This window comes from Apteryx rowi, unplaced genomic scaffold, assembly GCF_003343035.1.
Source record: "Apteryx rowi isolate R43461 unplaced genomic scaffold, aptRow1 scaffold_556, whole genome shotgun sequence".
Classification (NCBI taxonomy): domain Eukaryota; kingdom Metazoa; phylum Chordata; class Aves; order Apterygiformes; family Apterygidae; genus Apteryx; species Apteryx rowi.
Window position 1 is genome coordinate 67,880 of NW_020450823.1, and position 14,899 is coordinate 82,778.

General features: G+C 44.4%; 1 protein-coding gene across 1 annotated transcript in view; it reads left to right on the forward strand.

Annotated features, from left to right (window-relative positions):
• The first annotated feature begins 4,677 nt into the window (after positions 1-4,677).
• ARHGEF5 (Rho guanine nucleotide exchange factor 5) overlaps positions 4,678-14,899 on the forward strand; it is a 16,780-nt gene continuing 6,558 nt past the window's right edge. The window contains exons 1-7 of the mRNA XM_026081612.1: positions 4,678-4,749; positions 5,993-9,608; positions 11,303-11,366; positions 11,723-11,787; positions 12,110-12,372; positions 13,366-13,526; positions 14,494-14,646. Coding sequence (XP_025937397.1) covers positions 4,678-4,749; positions 5,993-9,608; positions 11,303-11,366; positions 11,723-11,787; positions 12,110-12,372; positions 13,366-13,526; positions 14,494-14,646 — 4,394 coding nt within the window. The remainder of the gene's footprint in view (positions 4,750-5,992; positions 9,609-11,302; positions 11,367-11,722; positions 11,788-12,109; positions 12,373-13,365; positions 13,527-14,493; positions 14,647-14,899) is intronic.

A 14,899-nucleotide genomic window follows, 5' to 3' on the forward strand; every position in this document is an offset into this window, starting at 1 on the left:
CCACTGCTTTCACTGAGGGAATTTTTTCTATGTCAGTCCAGTACTGTCAATATTCTTCTAAGTAGACTTAGCTACTCTAAGTAGCCCTACTACATTACAGCAGCAAGAACTACACACCATTCTTCTATGTTCTCATAACTAGAAGACTGCAGAATACCAAGGCTTATCCAGTGCTTCTATGATTAAGCACAGCTTTGGTTTTATAAAGTGAGCCAGTTTTTCTGATATGCATATGGCTCCATTTATCTTAAGACTGAATCATTTTTGTTGCATCTCTGGGAAGTGCAGTGTGCAATCCAAGCAACAGTCTTTATTCACTGCTTGGCAAACATTCAGTAGCAGCTGCAGATTTGTACTCCCAAAATATCCTTTTTTCTTTTTTAACGTTAGCATTAAATATAATCCATTTAAATGGAAATAAGTATAGGAAAAATATCCTTGTTGTTTTTGTCAGTTAGCGAATCATTAGATAATTAATAGGTTCAGTATATCTTGACTGTGCCTTCCATTAGTGGAAGCTAGTGATATGTTACTGGGGATGTTACAACTCAGGCAAACTGTCTGCACCTGTGTGGCAGGGAGGTCTTATTCACTACTTCTGAGCTGCAGTAGCAGCTCAGATGTTTTTTTCCAGGAGATCAGATAGTATCAACATGACAGGTTATTTCTGTTTCCCCAGCCCAAAACACTTGAGGAAGGTACTAGTTCCCAGAACACTAATAGCGTGTAGACGTGGTCTTGCAGAGCAGTAGACTCTACATTATTTTGGCACACACTTTTCTTTTTTTGATTACTTTTCTTATTCTATATGTTTTCTCCTTCAACAACTTCCATTTGCTCTCCATATCTCCAAAACCATTTCTAAGTAACATTATTTCCCTTCTTCATTCTTATCTCTAGTGCTTGGTGTAATCTCTTCCTGAGCTCAAAAGTGTTGACCCCACTACTTCACCTCTCTTAATGGGCTGTATAGTGATAGAGTAGCCCAGTGGTGCATGAAGATCAGCAGCTTGGACCCAGTGGCCGTTTTCTGCAGCAGAAGACTTGCAATAGGCTTCTCTTCTATGGTGGGGGCATCAAGGTGAGAAAACGGTCCGAAGCATGCCGCTGAGTAGCTACATTGCTGCATAGCTGGAGAACAACAAAATAAAAATTGAGGCTTGTGGTGGGGCACACTTTGTGTTAGAACAGTCCTGACTCCCTTTCCAAGTGTTTTACCGAACTGAATCTAAACATGGCTAGGTAGGGATGTTAACTCTGGTAGCAATTTTCCTACACAGTTAGGTCTGGATTTTGTGTGGAGAAAGGCAGATTCTGAGCTCACCTGAGCCATCCTGACTCCTCTTAAAACAGATCTGAACTATGTGATGGAGACACAGTTAAGCTGGGAAGAAATAGAAGGGGCTCAGCACACTCTAGTTGCCTGTTCCTTGTCAGGTGGGTGTTATACCCTGCACTGAGCTTTGTTCTCCTTGCAGCTGTTGCCTGGTACCTAAGCTGCAGCACTTCAAGTTGGCTTAGGCATTTCTGCACCATGCTGTGGTCACATCAGCATGGGTATGTCCAAGCCATAGATTCTCAGCCTTTGTTTTATTAAAAAAATCAATGTCCTTAGCCATGCATAACTGCCTGCAAGCAGTGTGGATTTTTCTTATCTATTACAGCCAAAAGTTCTTGCTGCTCTGTCTTTAAAAAAGCTACAAAGCCAAAAGAAGAGCAGCCGGTGTACCAAGCCACAGGTCCCAGTGAGCCGCGCATGTCTCCACGGCTGCCCCAGTGCCTCCCTCCTCCCTCTGGCAGGTTTCAGGTGTCTGTCTGCAAGGCTGGGAGTGGAAGGTGCCGCGGCACACCCTGGGCCCCACACACGCCCCAAGCCTGGCCGGCCACCACCGCCACACGAAGCCTGCGCGAACTGGAGCAGCTCTGAGTTAGATGCAGGTTGTCCTATCATCTGTGTTGCTTCCCCCACCCCTGAGTGCTAATTGGCCAGCCAAGCCAAGCAACTCAACCTGCAGCATGCCTTGGTTCAGCTCCAGCTCGCAGGCTTGTAATTGCAGGGCAGGGCTTTCTCAGCCAGGAGTGTGTTTACAACAGCATGGGTGTGTTCATGTGTGCTCCCATCTGCCTTAGCACCGCCAGGACCTGTGGCAGGAGGAACAGGAACAGGGAGCACCACGTGTTCCCTGGCACAGACTGAGGCCTGCATGCGAGGGAGAAAGCCGGGATTGTGCAGGAAGGTGAAGAAGGCAAAGAAAGTTAGGTCTCTCACACTCTTTGGAGAATGAGGATTTGGGGGCTTGTTTAACTCTAGAGTTACTTAGGATTAACACGGTATTTAATTCTATGTGTGGACGTATTAATTCTGGAATAGGAGCACCTTGTTTTCTGACTAACTGGAGGGCTTGTCTGTGCTTGAGCATGCTTTTTTTTTCTCATGCTTTCTGTTTGGGGGAGTGTGTGTAGGACACAATTAGGTACTTCCTATTTAAAACCAGAAATGTTTGTCATCTCCATCCAGGTTAATTGATCCACGTTGGAAGGAAATATGATATTCACGTTGTTTTCTATAATCTCGGAAAGTAGTGTATGGATGTGTGCACCATCACAGGAATTTTGTCCGCTATTGCTTTCACTGTTGCCCTATTTTGCTTAGTTGGCCACCTTCCACATCCATCCCCTCTCCAATTTTCTGCTTGCTACTGCAGTGCAACCAAATATTACCTGTGTGTTTTCATGCTGGCATGCAGCCAGCTGCACCCCTTTGCCATTCCAGCTTGTGCCCAGAGTCATTCACCTACATGTTACACAGCAGCTGCTTCCTGCTGTTGCATGGTGGTGAGCTGAGGTCCCACACTTCCAGGCCCTCTCTGGGGGGAAAAGTGTGGCTAGCCTTATCCAAATAGGAGCCATCGGCCCACCTCACTTCAGAAGTCATGTCAGAGCATAGGATGGGGAGATGGCATGCTGAACATCTGATCCAGAGAGGTGCGAAAGAATGGCAGCCCCAGGAGTGATAACAGAGAGACTTCTGGGAAAGTTCGCATAGCCTGCTCCCGCATACTTTTCTGTCACACTGTTGGCCCTACTGCAAATGCTAACTAAAAGACTTCTCCAGCGAGGCCAGCTCCTGGGCCTTTGGTACTAAGCAGACTCCCAGGTAGAGGACCAAACTGGCTTGTGGTTGGAATGTAACATGGCAGTGCTCCAGAGAGAATCTTTCCCAGTAAGTACTAGGCTCCTGTATACTGCTTCTCTGTATATGATTGCTACAGGGTGCAGTCAGGGTTGTGTTTTGTTATTTTCTTTCCATCTCTTTGAAATCCTTATTGGAGAGATTTACATCTCTTTGACCTCAGTGCACCAGCCCTCAAGGAAGAGCTTAACTGTGTCCCAGACCAGATGCATAAGGCCCTCTCCACTGTTGCTACGGAAAGTTTGCCTGTCCCTTCTCCTTCCTAACTTCCCAAAGCTTCTCTCTTGTTCTCCCTGAGGTGTGCATGACACCTGGCAGCAATAACATGAGACAAATCTCACTTGGCAACTTCCAATGTTAATGCACTGTGCACTCCCCTTTACTCTTCTGTGTCCCAGTATCATTGTGGAACTGCTCCAGCTGCAGCTTTAAACTAGTCATTTCACCTATCCAAATACCTTGACATCAGAGCACGGGAAGTGGAAGCTGGGTCTTTTAGCTTATAAGAGGAAATTCAGTGTTGTTTACATCTGTAATGGCTCAATGAGCAAGAGCTCTTCCTCTCACAGGACAAGGCTTGAGTTTGAGGATTTCCCTATTCAAAACTTTCTAGATCATCCTGTCTATTAGTAATAAACCTTCCTTATTAGTCAGCTTTTGTCCAAGACCACCAAGTTCCCTAAACAGTCTCTCCACGCTTGGGGAGCCCATTTTTGAAAACTGTCTGTATTAGCTGTGATAAGCAGTATTTTTCTTTCCCTACAGCAGAGGAGACTCAAGTTAGACAGCAGGAACAGTGTAGCACAAGAATAATCTGATGTGATCATGGAGCTTACAGTATAGGAAGGGCAAACATACCTATTTGGGATGATGCTGGTATGAGTTGATCCTGCCTTGGACAAGGTGACCTCTTCCAAGTTTATGACCCTGTTACTTTCTGTGTACTGCCAAACTTTGTTTCTGTGCTGGAGTCTTTTTCCTGACAGTACTGTGCATGTACAACAGTGCATGTGCCCATGTGCAACAGTTTCAAAAGATGTTTTATCAGCACCAAAGTAGTTGACTACTGACTGATAACAGTAAGATATAGCAGAAGCCCTGTCCAAACAGACATATCTCTTAGGCACATACTGTTTGCTGAAATTATAACTATTTACAGCTACTCTCAATTTGAGGAGAAAAAAAAATCCAGAATGATAAATAATCCCATTTTGGGATTATTAAAATTAAAGATTACATAAGAAAAAAATATCCAGGAACAAATTTAACGGATCAACTCCATTTTTTGCTTGAAACTCTGGAAAAAATGCTAACCTTAAATTTGTAGGGAAATGAGGATTGTTAAAGAAAGAAAAAGTGTATGGATTTAGTTGTCTGTTTTGAGCAGGAAAAGGAATTTTTTGCACAAGTAGTATGAACTTTCCAGAGCCAGGCCTTGGAGCTTTTGTGCTGCTAGGCAGCTAGTAGGTTTTTTTCCTGAAGAAATGTGGAATGGTTTCTTTGACCAAAAGGTGCAGGACTACACACTGGCATCTGGAAGCTTTGACAACTGTAAGGTAGGATGAAGGAGGAAAGCACTGAGGCTTTGCTCAGGGAGGAATCTGACTGTGGCTGCACACTGTAGCAGTTCCTTCAGGACTGAATTACATGCTTTGGCATGACTGCAAGGGTACCCAGTGTATGTAAAGCAGCAATTTATAAGCCATTTCTGGTAAGCAGAGGATAGAGAATAGACAAGAAAGGCTGGAACACTAGAGAAATGTTCCAAAATCAGAGGAAAGATGGGGAGGGGAGCCACTAAGGTTGGTTTCTTTCTCCTGTCTCTTGTGGGGATTGTGGGTCACAGGATATGTAGAATCCAGAAAGAAAAAAGTAGTGAATCAGATTCTACCATCCTTTCAGACAAATTCCCAAATGTACATTCCCTAGTGCTTTGTCAGGTCTGGTCTTCAAATGCACTAATGGATGGGAAATTTTGGTACATCCTTTAGAAGACTGTCCAACAATCCTGAGTGTGGGGTTTTTTTTGTTTTTGTTTTTTTTTTTTCCTGGAAGGGCAGTCTAAATTATGATCTTATTTCTCTTTGTGATCTGTAGTTATGTCCATGCACACCAAAGTTATTCCTCTCAACCCATGTGGTTTACAGCCTTCAAGTATCTGGTGTCTTCTGTCATGTTCTAGTTATCCATTAATCAAATGCTTACATTCTTAGTCCTCAATCAATTCCTGTGATCAGTTGTGGTAAGTCCCTCTGTTACACCTACATAGAGGTCTAGTAAAGGGAGCCCTCAGCTCTAAAGCATGGGTTTCTCTTTGTTGATATAGAGATCTCTAAGTAATCTCAGCTAACCACTGAAAGAGGCAGTGAGTATACATCAACCATGCATCAAAAATTAGTGGAGATTGATCATTTCCTTGTTCTCTGAATGCCTTCTGGTTTTGCTTTTTGGGTTTGAGATGGCTAGGAATGACCAACACTTACCAGAAGTTGCGCTGCAGCTGGGTATAGAGACACTGCCATCTCTCTACTCCTTGACTAAAGTCACTTTCTGAATTTGCATATAAAACTAAAAAGGCACTAGTAGGTTTATTTTGGTGGTATCATCATAATGAAAACTTTTATTGAGTGCTTGCCTACCCTCAGACATAGTGTTTGTTTTCCAACTCTTATCACCCTAAGTATGTATTTTGCTTTTTTCTCAGCTACAGTAGTACATGTGTTTTAAAGTTTCTTAAGCCAATTAGATCTGCCAAATCATTCTGCAGTAGTAACAAAAATATGCATTTTTCATTGACAGGATGTGTCACTGATGGAGTCTGAAGAAACCAGTGAGGGAGGCACCACTCCCCTAGAAGCCAGCAGCACCACTGGGGAGGCCTGGGATTCTACAGTAGCCAAAAAAGAACATCATGCTCCTCACACATCAGTCGAGATGAGCACCAGCCCATCTGACTCTGCAAAGGAAGCAGAGCTCAACCATCCTCAGGACTGCCTTTCTGCTCCAGGGGAAGCAGCAGAGATGCTGGGCAGACCCTCTAATGCTGTGCAAAAAGTGCCAGCAGGACTGGAACTGGAGCAAAGTGATGCAGGGCCTCAAAGGGGACTCTCAGAATGTGAAGGAGAAATATTTTTAGAGGATGGTGGACTGGATTGCTCTCTGAAACTTGACCAAGTAGAGCTTGCTGACCTGGAAAGCAACCAGGACTCTTCCTCTCCCAGCACAGTCCAGGATGGGCTGGCCCAATGCAACATCATCCTGCAAGCTGTGGACCTTGGCACTGAATGTCTTCAGTGCCAGGCAGAATGCATGGCTTTTCACAGCTCATATGCTCAGGCCCAGTGTCCAAAATCTCCTTTGGCTGATGCCGTTCCCTCTCAGAGGGAACCAACTAAGTGTTTTGTGGTGTGTAAAACCATTTCAGAGGGTCACTATAAGGCCAAGCCTTTTCTGGATAAGATCTTGACAGAATCTTTGCAGGAGGTTGAAGCTACTGGAGAGCAACAAAGCAGCACAAAAGTGGTACCAGCAACTGATGAGCAGCCTACCTCGAGGGTAGCAGCAGAAGACATGGCTAAGCCTAACACTTCTGAAGATGCTAAGGAAAGCATAAGAGCACTCCAGGGTCAGGGAGGGAATACAGAGTCTTCCTCTTCCCATCATGTGTCTTCCACCTTAACAGATGACAGCCAGATAAGTTCACTACATGCAGAAGGAAACATCTCAGCTGGTGAGACAAGGAACAGCAGCATGGTCAAGGACCAGGGAACAGTGATGGCTCCTAAGCAAAACTCATCCATCTCTGAAAGCCTTTGTCTTGAAGAAGATGACCACAGAAAAATAAAGGGCGGACCTGCCTCTCCAATAGAGAGTGCTATCCAAACAAAGGATGCTGCTAAAAAAATGGAGAAAGCGAAGGATTCACAGCATAAGCAACCAGAACATAAGGAACCGGAACAGGAGGCGGCAGTATCTGAACTTCAGCAGGCAGAGCAAGAAGAGGAGAAAAAAGAGTTCAAAGAGCAGAATCTGCGGGAAAAAGGAAAACTAGAGCTGGAGCCCAAAGATCAGGAAAACAAGGAAGGGAATGAGCTGGAACAAGAACTGCGGAAGGAAGAGCTTGAACTGGGGGCTCTGTCATCAGCCTTCAGTTCAGAGACATCTTTTATTCCCAGGTACAAAGGGGACCTCTGTGATTTGGAGAATGTTTCTTTAGCTGAGCAAACAGAACCAGCATTTCTTCCTGGGGAATCTGTCTCTGTGAGTCAGCAGCCTGGTGAAGATGTGCTGCGGAAAGCCTGTGTCACAGCAGCAGATTCTGGATGTCAACCAGTTCCTTTCAGTCCTCTGTCATCAAATAGCCTGAACCCAGTGGATGAAACTCCCATGGTGCTCCCACATACATGCAATATCTCTGACCAGGCAGAAGACCTGGAAAAGACTGGCCGCTTTTCCATCAGTGGTCAGGATAGCGCAGAAGCTGACTGGGATGACAAAACAAGACTGAGCAAGGAGGATGAGCACAGTGATGGACATGGAAAGGCAGTCCAGAAGTTTGATAAAAGAGATGCACCACTCTGTGAAGGAATGGCAGAATCCTTTAGGGCAGAGAACTCAGGGGCTTCTGTTACAGCATACTCTGGTACCAAGAACTTGGAGCCACCTGATCCCATAGATGCTCATCCCATTATAGAAAATTTGGGAAAAGCTGAGCTTCATGACTTCATTCCAGTTATACCCTCAGAGCTCACCTCAGTAGCTTCAATGTCTGGCCCACATCAAGAGGATGATGATGGAACACCCTCTGTGAGCCGTGAGGACTGTCCTGGTGCCAGCCTGGACAAATTGCTAGATTCTGTAGAGAAGCCAGCCAACCAAGCTGCTCCTCTGTGTGTGCAGGACCCAGCATCAGGGGAAACTGGTATTTTAACTTCTGATCCAGGGGAGGCCTACATTTTCCATGAACTGCTTACCTCTGAGGAAGGCTTTCATGAAGAGGTTAGTAGCCAGTCGTCTTTCTCTGTAGTATACATGAGCTCTCCTCCAGAGGAGGAGAGCCTTCCTGGAGATAGAGGGACAGTGACTTTTGTTGCAGGGCCTCTAGAATCACCCCAAACGCCAGACAGGACTCCCACTCCCTTGAACTACCCAGAGACGATTCAGCAGTACCAAAAACCCCCAGAAAAGGTTGCCGTTATCCAAGGAAATGAAATGGAAGAAAATGTGGCTCATGAGGCACAACAAATGCCTTTACTTGATCAGTGTGACTGCAATTTAAACCAAGAGGAACCTGGATCCAGAATCTCCAGTGTCCTGAGCACTCTAACTTGGCCCCCTGAAGAAGCTATGGTAATTGCTGTGAACCAGCAAGGACCAACTCTCTCCCTTGTGCCTGAATCAAGCCTACCTCTGGTATCTAAGCCTGATACCAAACAGCTTCCTCATCTTCCATCCCATGTCCAAAGCCCCAGCCAGGTTTGGGCCCCTGCACTTAATGCAAACCACCTTGCCCAGACTCCAAACCTTGACAGTGACCAGCCACCAGCTCCTGTACCCTATTCCAGTTCGCATCTAAACTGTGCTGTAGACAATAATGACTTACTAGCCATTCCCCCTACTATGAGCCACCCTCTCCAGACTGTCACCGCTGTATCCGATTCTAACACTGTGGCCTCTATTCCTGATGCAGAAGTAGCAGAGAAAGATGTCCTTGTTTCAGCAACTAAAGAGTGGGATCTCTGTGACTCAGGTACCCAGGATACAGAGACGTCAGATGATTCAGGGGTCAGTCTGTTGGCCAAAAACTTTTCTGCCATTGGAAATGAGCCACTGGCCGGCTGCTCTGACACCAGCTCTGAAACAGCGGATCAGTACATGGATATACAATGTAGAAAATCCTCACCTGACCACACCTCTTGGCCCTCGCTGGAAGGCCTGAGAATGTCCACAGACTCCAAGAATAGAGATTCTGTACAGCCACTTCCAATGCTAGCATTCACCAATCCAATTCACTTCCTCCAGCTTAGCCCTCCATCACCACCAACCACCAGAACAACCTGTGGAGAAGAGGTCTCAGGGGAGATGCAGTGGGAGCAACAGGCAGACATCTTTAGCATGCACACAAAGAACATCTCAGCTCTGGCAATGATTACAGAGAAAACAGAAGCTGAGAGGAGGGTCAAGCAAAGGCTGGAAGGACAAGGAAAACACCATTCAGTAGCTCAGCCAAAGGAGGAAGTGACCAGACATTCACCCTTGGAAAAATCATCAAGCTGGCCAGATAAAAAAATGATCAGGGTGGTTGCACAGGAGCCAGGATCTAGTCAAGAAAACCCAATTAAACACCAAGTAAAAAGCAAGGACTGGCACCGGCAGGGCCTGAAAAGGATATCAATACCATCAGACATCTTGCAGGGTGAGTCCTCTCCCTTCCCCCAAAACTTATTGCAGATACCAAAACCTAACATAAAATAGGCAATATGATACGGAGTCATGAGAGTTGAGGGGTCAGCATTGCTCTTGTGCATTTCTGGTAATACTCCTTGCTCCAGCCTGTATCTCTCTTGATGTTCCAAGCTCTCTTGATGCTCCAAGCTCCACACACACAGCGCTCTGATTCCCCCATCCCTTAATTTCACATCCAGTTTCTTCTCCTAAATCTCTTCCATGTTTAATGATCTGTTGCACTTACTTGATAACACAGGTTATTTTGGCATACCTGCTGGAATTAATTTCTTCACAGAGCTCAGTTCGTAAGAGTTTCTGCTAGTCATCTCTGCCACCATCACATGGCTGTTCCATTTTGCTGTATGTCAGTGATGGCCCATTTCCAAGCAATAAGCAACACGCATGCACACACCCTCGGTAGCCTATATTTGTTGTAGCTTGTTTTAGTTCCTTGTTTATTGCTACCTTCCTTTATTTTGCAACTGATGCCTTTAGGTTCCAATCTGACCTTCTGAAAGAGATGATCCTCCTGAGAACATACAATTTGAGATTCCAGATAAGAGTGCAAATTTGTCAAATCCAATATCCCAACTTGCATAAAAGCCAATTCACTGATGTCATGAATGGAAAACTTATGTCCTCTGTAATGTAGCTCATTCAAACTGTACCTTCTGTGAGGATGTATGTCTGTTCTTCATTATATCTTAAATGAATGATACTTTTAACATGCTTCTTCTCAGCCCTTATTTAGTTCATTTTCTAAGCTCAACAAAATGCTGGAGTTCCGGTATACAGGAAAAGGAGGGGAGTGTCAGGGAGTGCAAAGGGTTTGGCTTTAGCATGTGAATCAAGATTTGTTCACCTTTTTAGCCTGTAAATTTTTGGTTCCAAATTTTAAAACATTAAAAGCAACAATATTGTCTTCCTCCTGTCCCATACTTGGAACTCATATTTGTGTGTGTATGTGTGTATTTTCACTCCTTATTTAATTAAGCCTCTCGCAAAACAAAAGAAAAACCCATACTTCCCCATTTTACATAAACAGAAGCTGACTCAAAAAACAACAGTTTGTAGACACTTGTGTAGTCCATAAATGTGAGAACTGGATGGCAACATTTGTTCTCATGCCTAATCCACCAGACTGCATTCCCTCTAAAACTCTTGGTAGGTGTGACTGTTAGATTCTCAGTATTTATACTGCAGAAGTCACTGAGAGCTTTGGGGGCTCAGTGGCTGCAAAAGGAAGTATAAGACTTTCAGACATGACTAGTGACTTGGTGTCCATTCGTCCTCAGATGCCCGGCCCCCATTGCCAAAAGGGGAGATACAGCTTATAAAATAGGGCCCATAGGCAGTGTCTTCACTTGGGCAACTGGAAATGGAAGCTTTTAGAGTTACTGTCACTTCTGAAAGTATCAGCCTTTTTTTGGATAAGAAAAGCTAATATGATTAAATAATGGATGTATAGTGTAAGTAATGTGAAGGATTATTAAAACCAGAAAGTGGTTGACCCAGAAATAAAGGTCAGGAGGGCAGCTGTACTCCTGCCCAAAACCACCAATTAGGTGGGGTTTAGGTAAGTGGTATCTGTGTATAATTTGGCTTGTAGCTTGACTCTAAAGTCAGACTTCTGTGTTTACTTTCTGGTTGTCTTATATGCAGAAATCTCTCCTGTCCCTTCAGAGGAAGAAGCACCCAAGGCAAGTTCAGAAACAGTTATAATGCGGTGAGTCTCATGGTCCCCTTTGCTCTTACCCCCAGCCTTGTATAGCACAGACACCTGAAAGTCTCCATTGTTCCTTAGAAACCAAAGAAGATGATAAGCAGTAGAAAGCTATAATAAAATGACTTATGGTTGTGTCCATACCTTCTGGGAAGGGACCCCACTGCAGCAGAAGTATGTATGTCCCTTTAGTACAGTGTCTCCATCAAGCCAAAGTTTGTCTTTTGTAATGGAAGTAAAGCATATGGAGCTTGAGCTTGTTGGAAAGAGAAATTCCTATGGTGTGAGGTCTGTTACTAAGATTTGGATAAGTCAGCTCTTCATTCACTCTTTGTTTTCAAATCCTTGCTCTCTGACAGAGAAAAGAAACCTGCAGATGCAAGGGAGAACTTCAAACGCCGGCACTCCAAACTGATCAACTCCTGTGAGTACCTTCTGCCCAAGGTGCTGTGGCAGACCCCTATCCTCCATCATCTCCCACCCTTGCAGTAAGCACAGAGCAGAGGGGATCCAGAGGCTCTTGCCACACAGTAGCAAGCAGGGAGTGTAAGAGAGGGTGTTTAGTGGGGGCAAGGAAACTGGAATCCTGCAATGCACTCAGTGCTGGTGAGCTCTGCTCATAGCAGGTGCATATGGTCTAATGCATTCTGTTATCCTAAACAGTGAGTTACAGAGTTCTCTCCAGATAGGAAGATTGAAGTAGTAGCTGCTATGGAAAGAATAAACATATATGCCTCTCTTCACAGCAAGGTTGCTGTATCAGGAGTACAGTGATGTGGTTCTGAACAAGGCCATTCAGAACCAGAAGAGAGTGGATTCTTTCTCAGAAGACATAGAGTCAAGTTTCCCAAGCTCCCCAAGGCTACGGAGGAAAGTGCTCTCTCCTCAGGACTCATATTTGCAACGTCTGTCAGTCTCATCTAATGCATCCCTTTGGCAGGATATCCCCATGATACGGGGCAGCAGAATGCTACTCAACATGTCCCGTGATGAGCAGAAACTGCAAGAGGTAATGGGTAGATGTGATAAGGTATCTACCTTATGAGTGGTTCCCATTCAAGAAAAAGGACCCAGAAGTATGGTTGAAGTGGAGAGCAAAAATGTGTGATGTGGGAATGTGGATGGCTGAATGCAGAGGTCACTATAGCTAGCCATGTAAAAGATATGGGGACTTGATACCAATGGTTATGAAGTAGTACAGTGCTGAAGTTCACCATTGTAGAGGAAGGAGTACTGGAGTAAGGACTGTGGGACATATCAGTAACTTCATGGGGAAAAAAAAAAGGGGAAATCAGAACTCTTATGAGATAACAACAAGGAATTTTAAGCATGGTCACTGTAAGAGAGACTATTAAAGAAGACTCCCAGTGTTCTCCTGCTTATGAGAAATGCATATATGAAACCATGTGACAGAGTGTGAGTTTACAGAATTTGCCTGTGTGAACTGCAATGCTGAGAGGGAACAGTAAGGCATGTGTTCAACAAAATGGCACGTAGAGAAACTGGGAAGTGGAAGGAATATGGGAGGAATTGAAAAGCAGGTGAAGACCCAGGGAAAGAGAAGAAAAATGACAGCATGGAAAATGTGACAAATGAGGAAAAGGATGAGGGCTATGTGGATGCTGGAAAATTCATGGGAGCAGGTAAAACAGAGAACCTAATGAAAGTAGAGTTGAAGGGGGAGTATAAAGTAAAATGATAGCAAGTATTTTTCTTTCAAATTACACCACAAGTTTGCCTTTCAAAAGAAAGTTTTTATGTAACAGTATGCTTGTCCTTCATTCCTAAAGCCTCTTTTTCCTGTAATTAAAACTCCTATTTATTCATGTTGTCCAGTTAGGAGGAGCTTGGCTTTCTGTGTTGCATATAATGTGCTACATGCTACTTACGTCATGTATCAGCAAGTCTTCTTGTTTTGCCCCTCAATCTCATCCAAGTCAGATTCCTCACAGACTTGCCTAGTCTGCTAATGCTGTGCTCTTTCCTTTCTTTTCCTCTTAAGGCCAAATTTGAGTTGATAATGTCTGAGGCTTCATACCTGCGCAGTTTAAATGTGGCAGTGGATCACTTTCAGCGATCATCAGAGCTCCAGGCAATGCTCTCTAATCAGGAGCGTCAGTGGCTTTTCTCACGTCTTCAGGATGTACGCGATGTCAGTGCCAGGTGAGATGCAATCTTTTTTTTTCTTTCTTTTTTTTTTCTTTTACCTCCAGGACTAACACCCCTCTCTGAAGCACAGATGCAGCCTGGACTGGAAACTACTAACCTATCATTTCCATCTCACTCTTGTTCTCCATGTTCACTGAGCATTGAGATAGATGTGCACATATAGCACTTTGTGATGGGTTACCAATACTGCCCTCAAAGAAACTGTTTCACCTTTTCAGGTGACAGGGCAATGCAGATCTTGGTGTTAAGCCTCAGAAAATATGATGCAATTGTGCAAGGAGATCTTTGCAGGAGATGAAAATATTCAAAATGCTACTGTTGCCAAGCGCTATTGACCCTAACTACAACCAGACCTGACTAACTAGTCCTCAGCCTAAAACCAAATGCATCTCCTGCCAAATACAAGGCAGAAGAAGCAGCTGCAGCAGAAACAGCTGCTGACCTCCTCTGCTTCATTTAAAAAATAATAATAATAAAAGGAGGGGGGGAATTACAGCCATCATTTGACAGAACCTAATGTGAATCAATTGAGCATAAGTCATAAAATTTAGACATGAGCCCATATGCAAAGAATCTTGTATGTTGTAGGGTTCTGTTCTGCTTTCCTTCCATGAGACTTGGCTACATACCATCCTAAGGTTTACTGCTACATTTTCCATTTCTACTGGTGGGATTATTATGGTGGTGTCTAACTTTCAATTGTTTGCTGACCATGCCTGGAAAAGTAGCAAATATGACTTCACAAGAACAATAATCCATTTTGTCTCTGCTTCTTCCTTGCTGAGCATAAGTCCATATCTAATCCCAAATTGTCATCCTACAGGCATTGCGTTCTCTTTAAAAGTAAAGAGGTATCTTGTGCTTGTGTGCAGTTTGTCAGGATTGTAGACTTTGCTAAATAACACTGACCACCATGCTCTGTATTTCCCTCTCCTTTTATGGCAACACAAATGTGCTGCAGTTTCCTCTTTGACTTGGAGGAGAAATTTGAGGAGGACATGTTCACCTTCCATGTGTGCGATGTGGCTCTGAAACACGCCCCCGAGTTCCGGAGGGTATATCTACCATACGTAACAAACCAGACGTACCAGGAGCAAACCTTCCAGCGGTTACTGTAAGTTTTCTCGTTTGTTTGCCCCTTGTCCCTTCTCCCTGTCCTCCTTGCTGCACTTCTGATGTGCGTTCTTTCAGGTGAGGGGAAACACAGCAGGTCTAGGCTGTTTGCTGGCACTCATAATCCGCTCCCAGGAGAGCAGGCAGAAACCTCTTTCAATGCGATAGCGTTTGGGACAGCAGGACAGAACTGCTGCAGGCTCCTTTCTGATACTATGAAAAAGGGAATGATTAATAAATAACTTGATCATCTG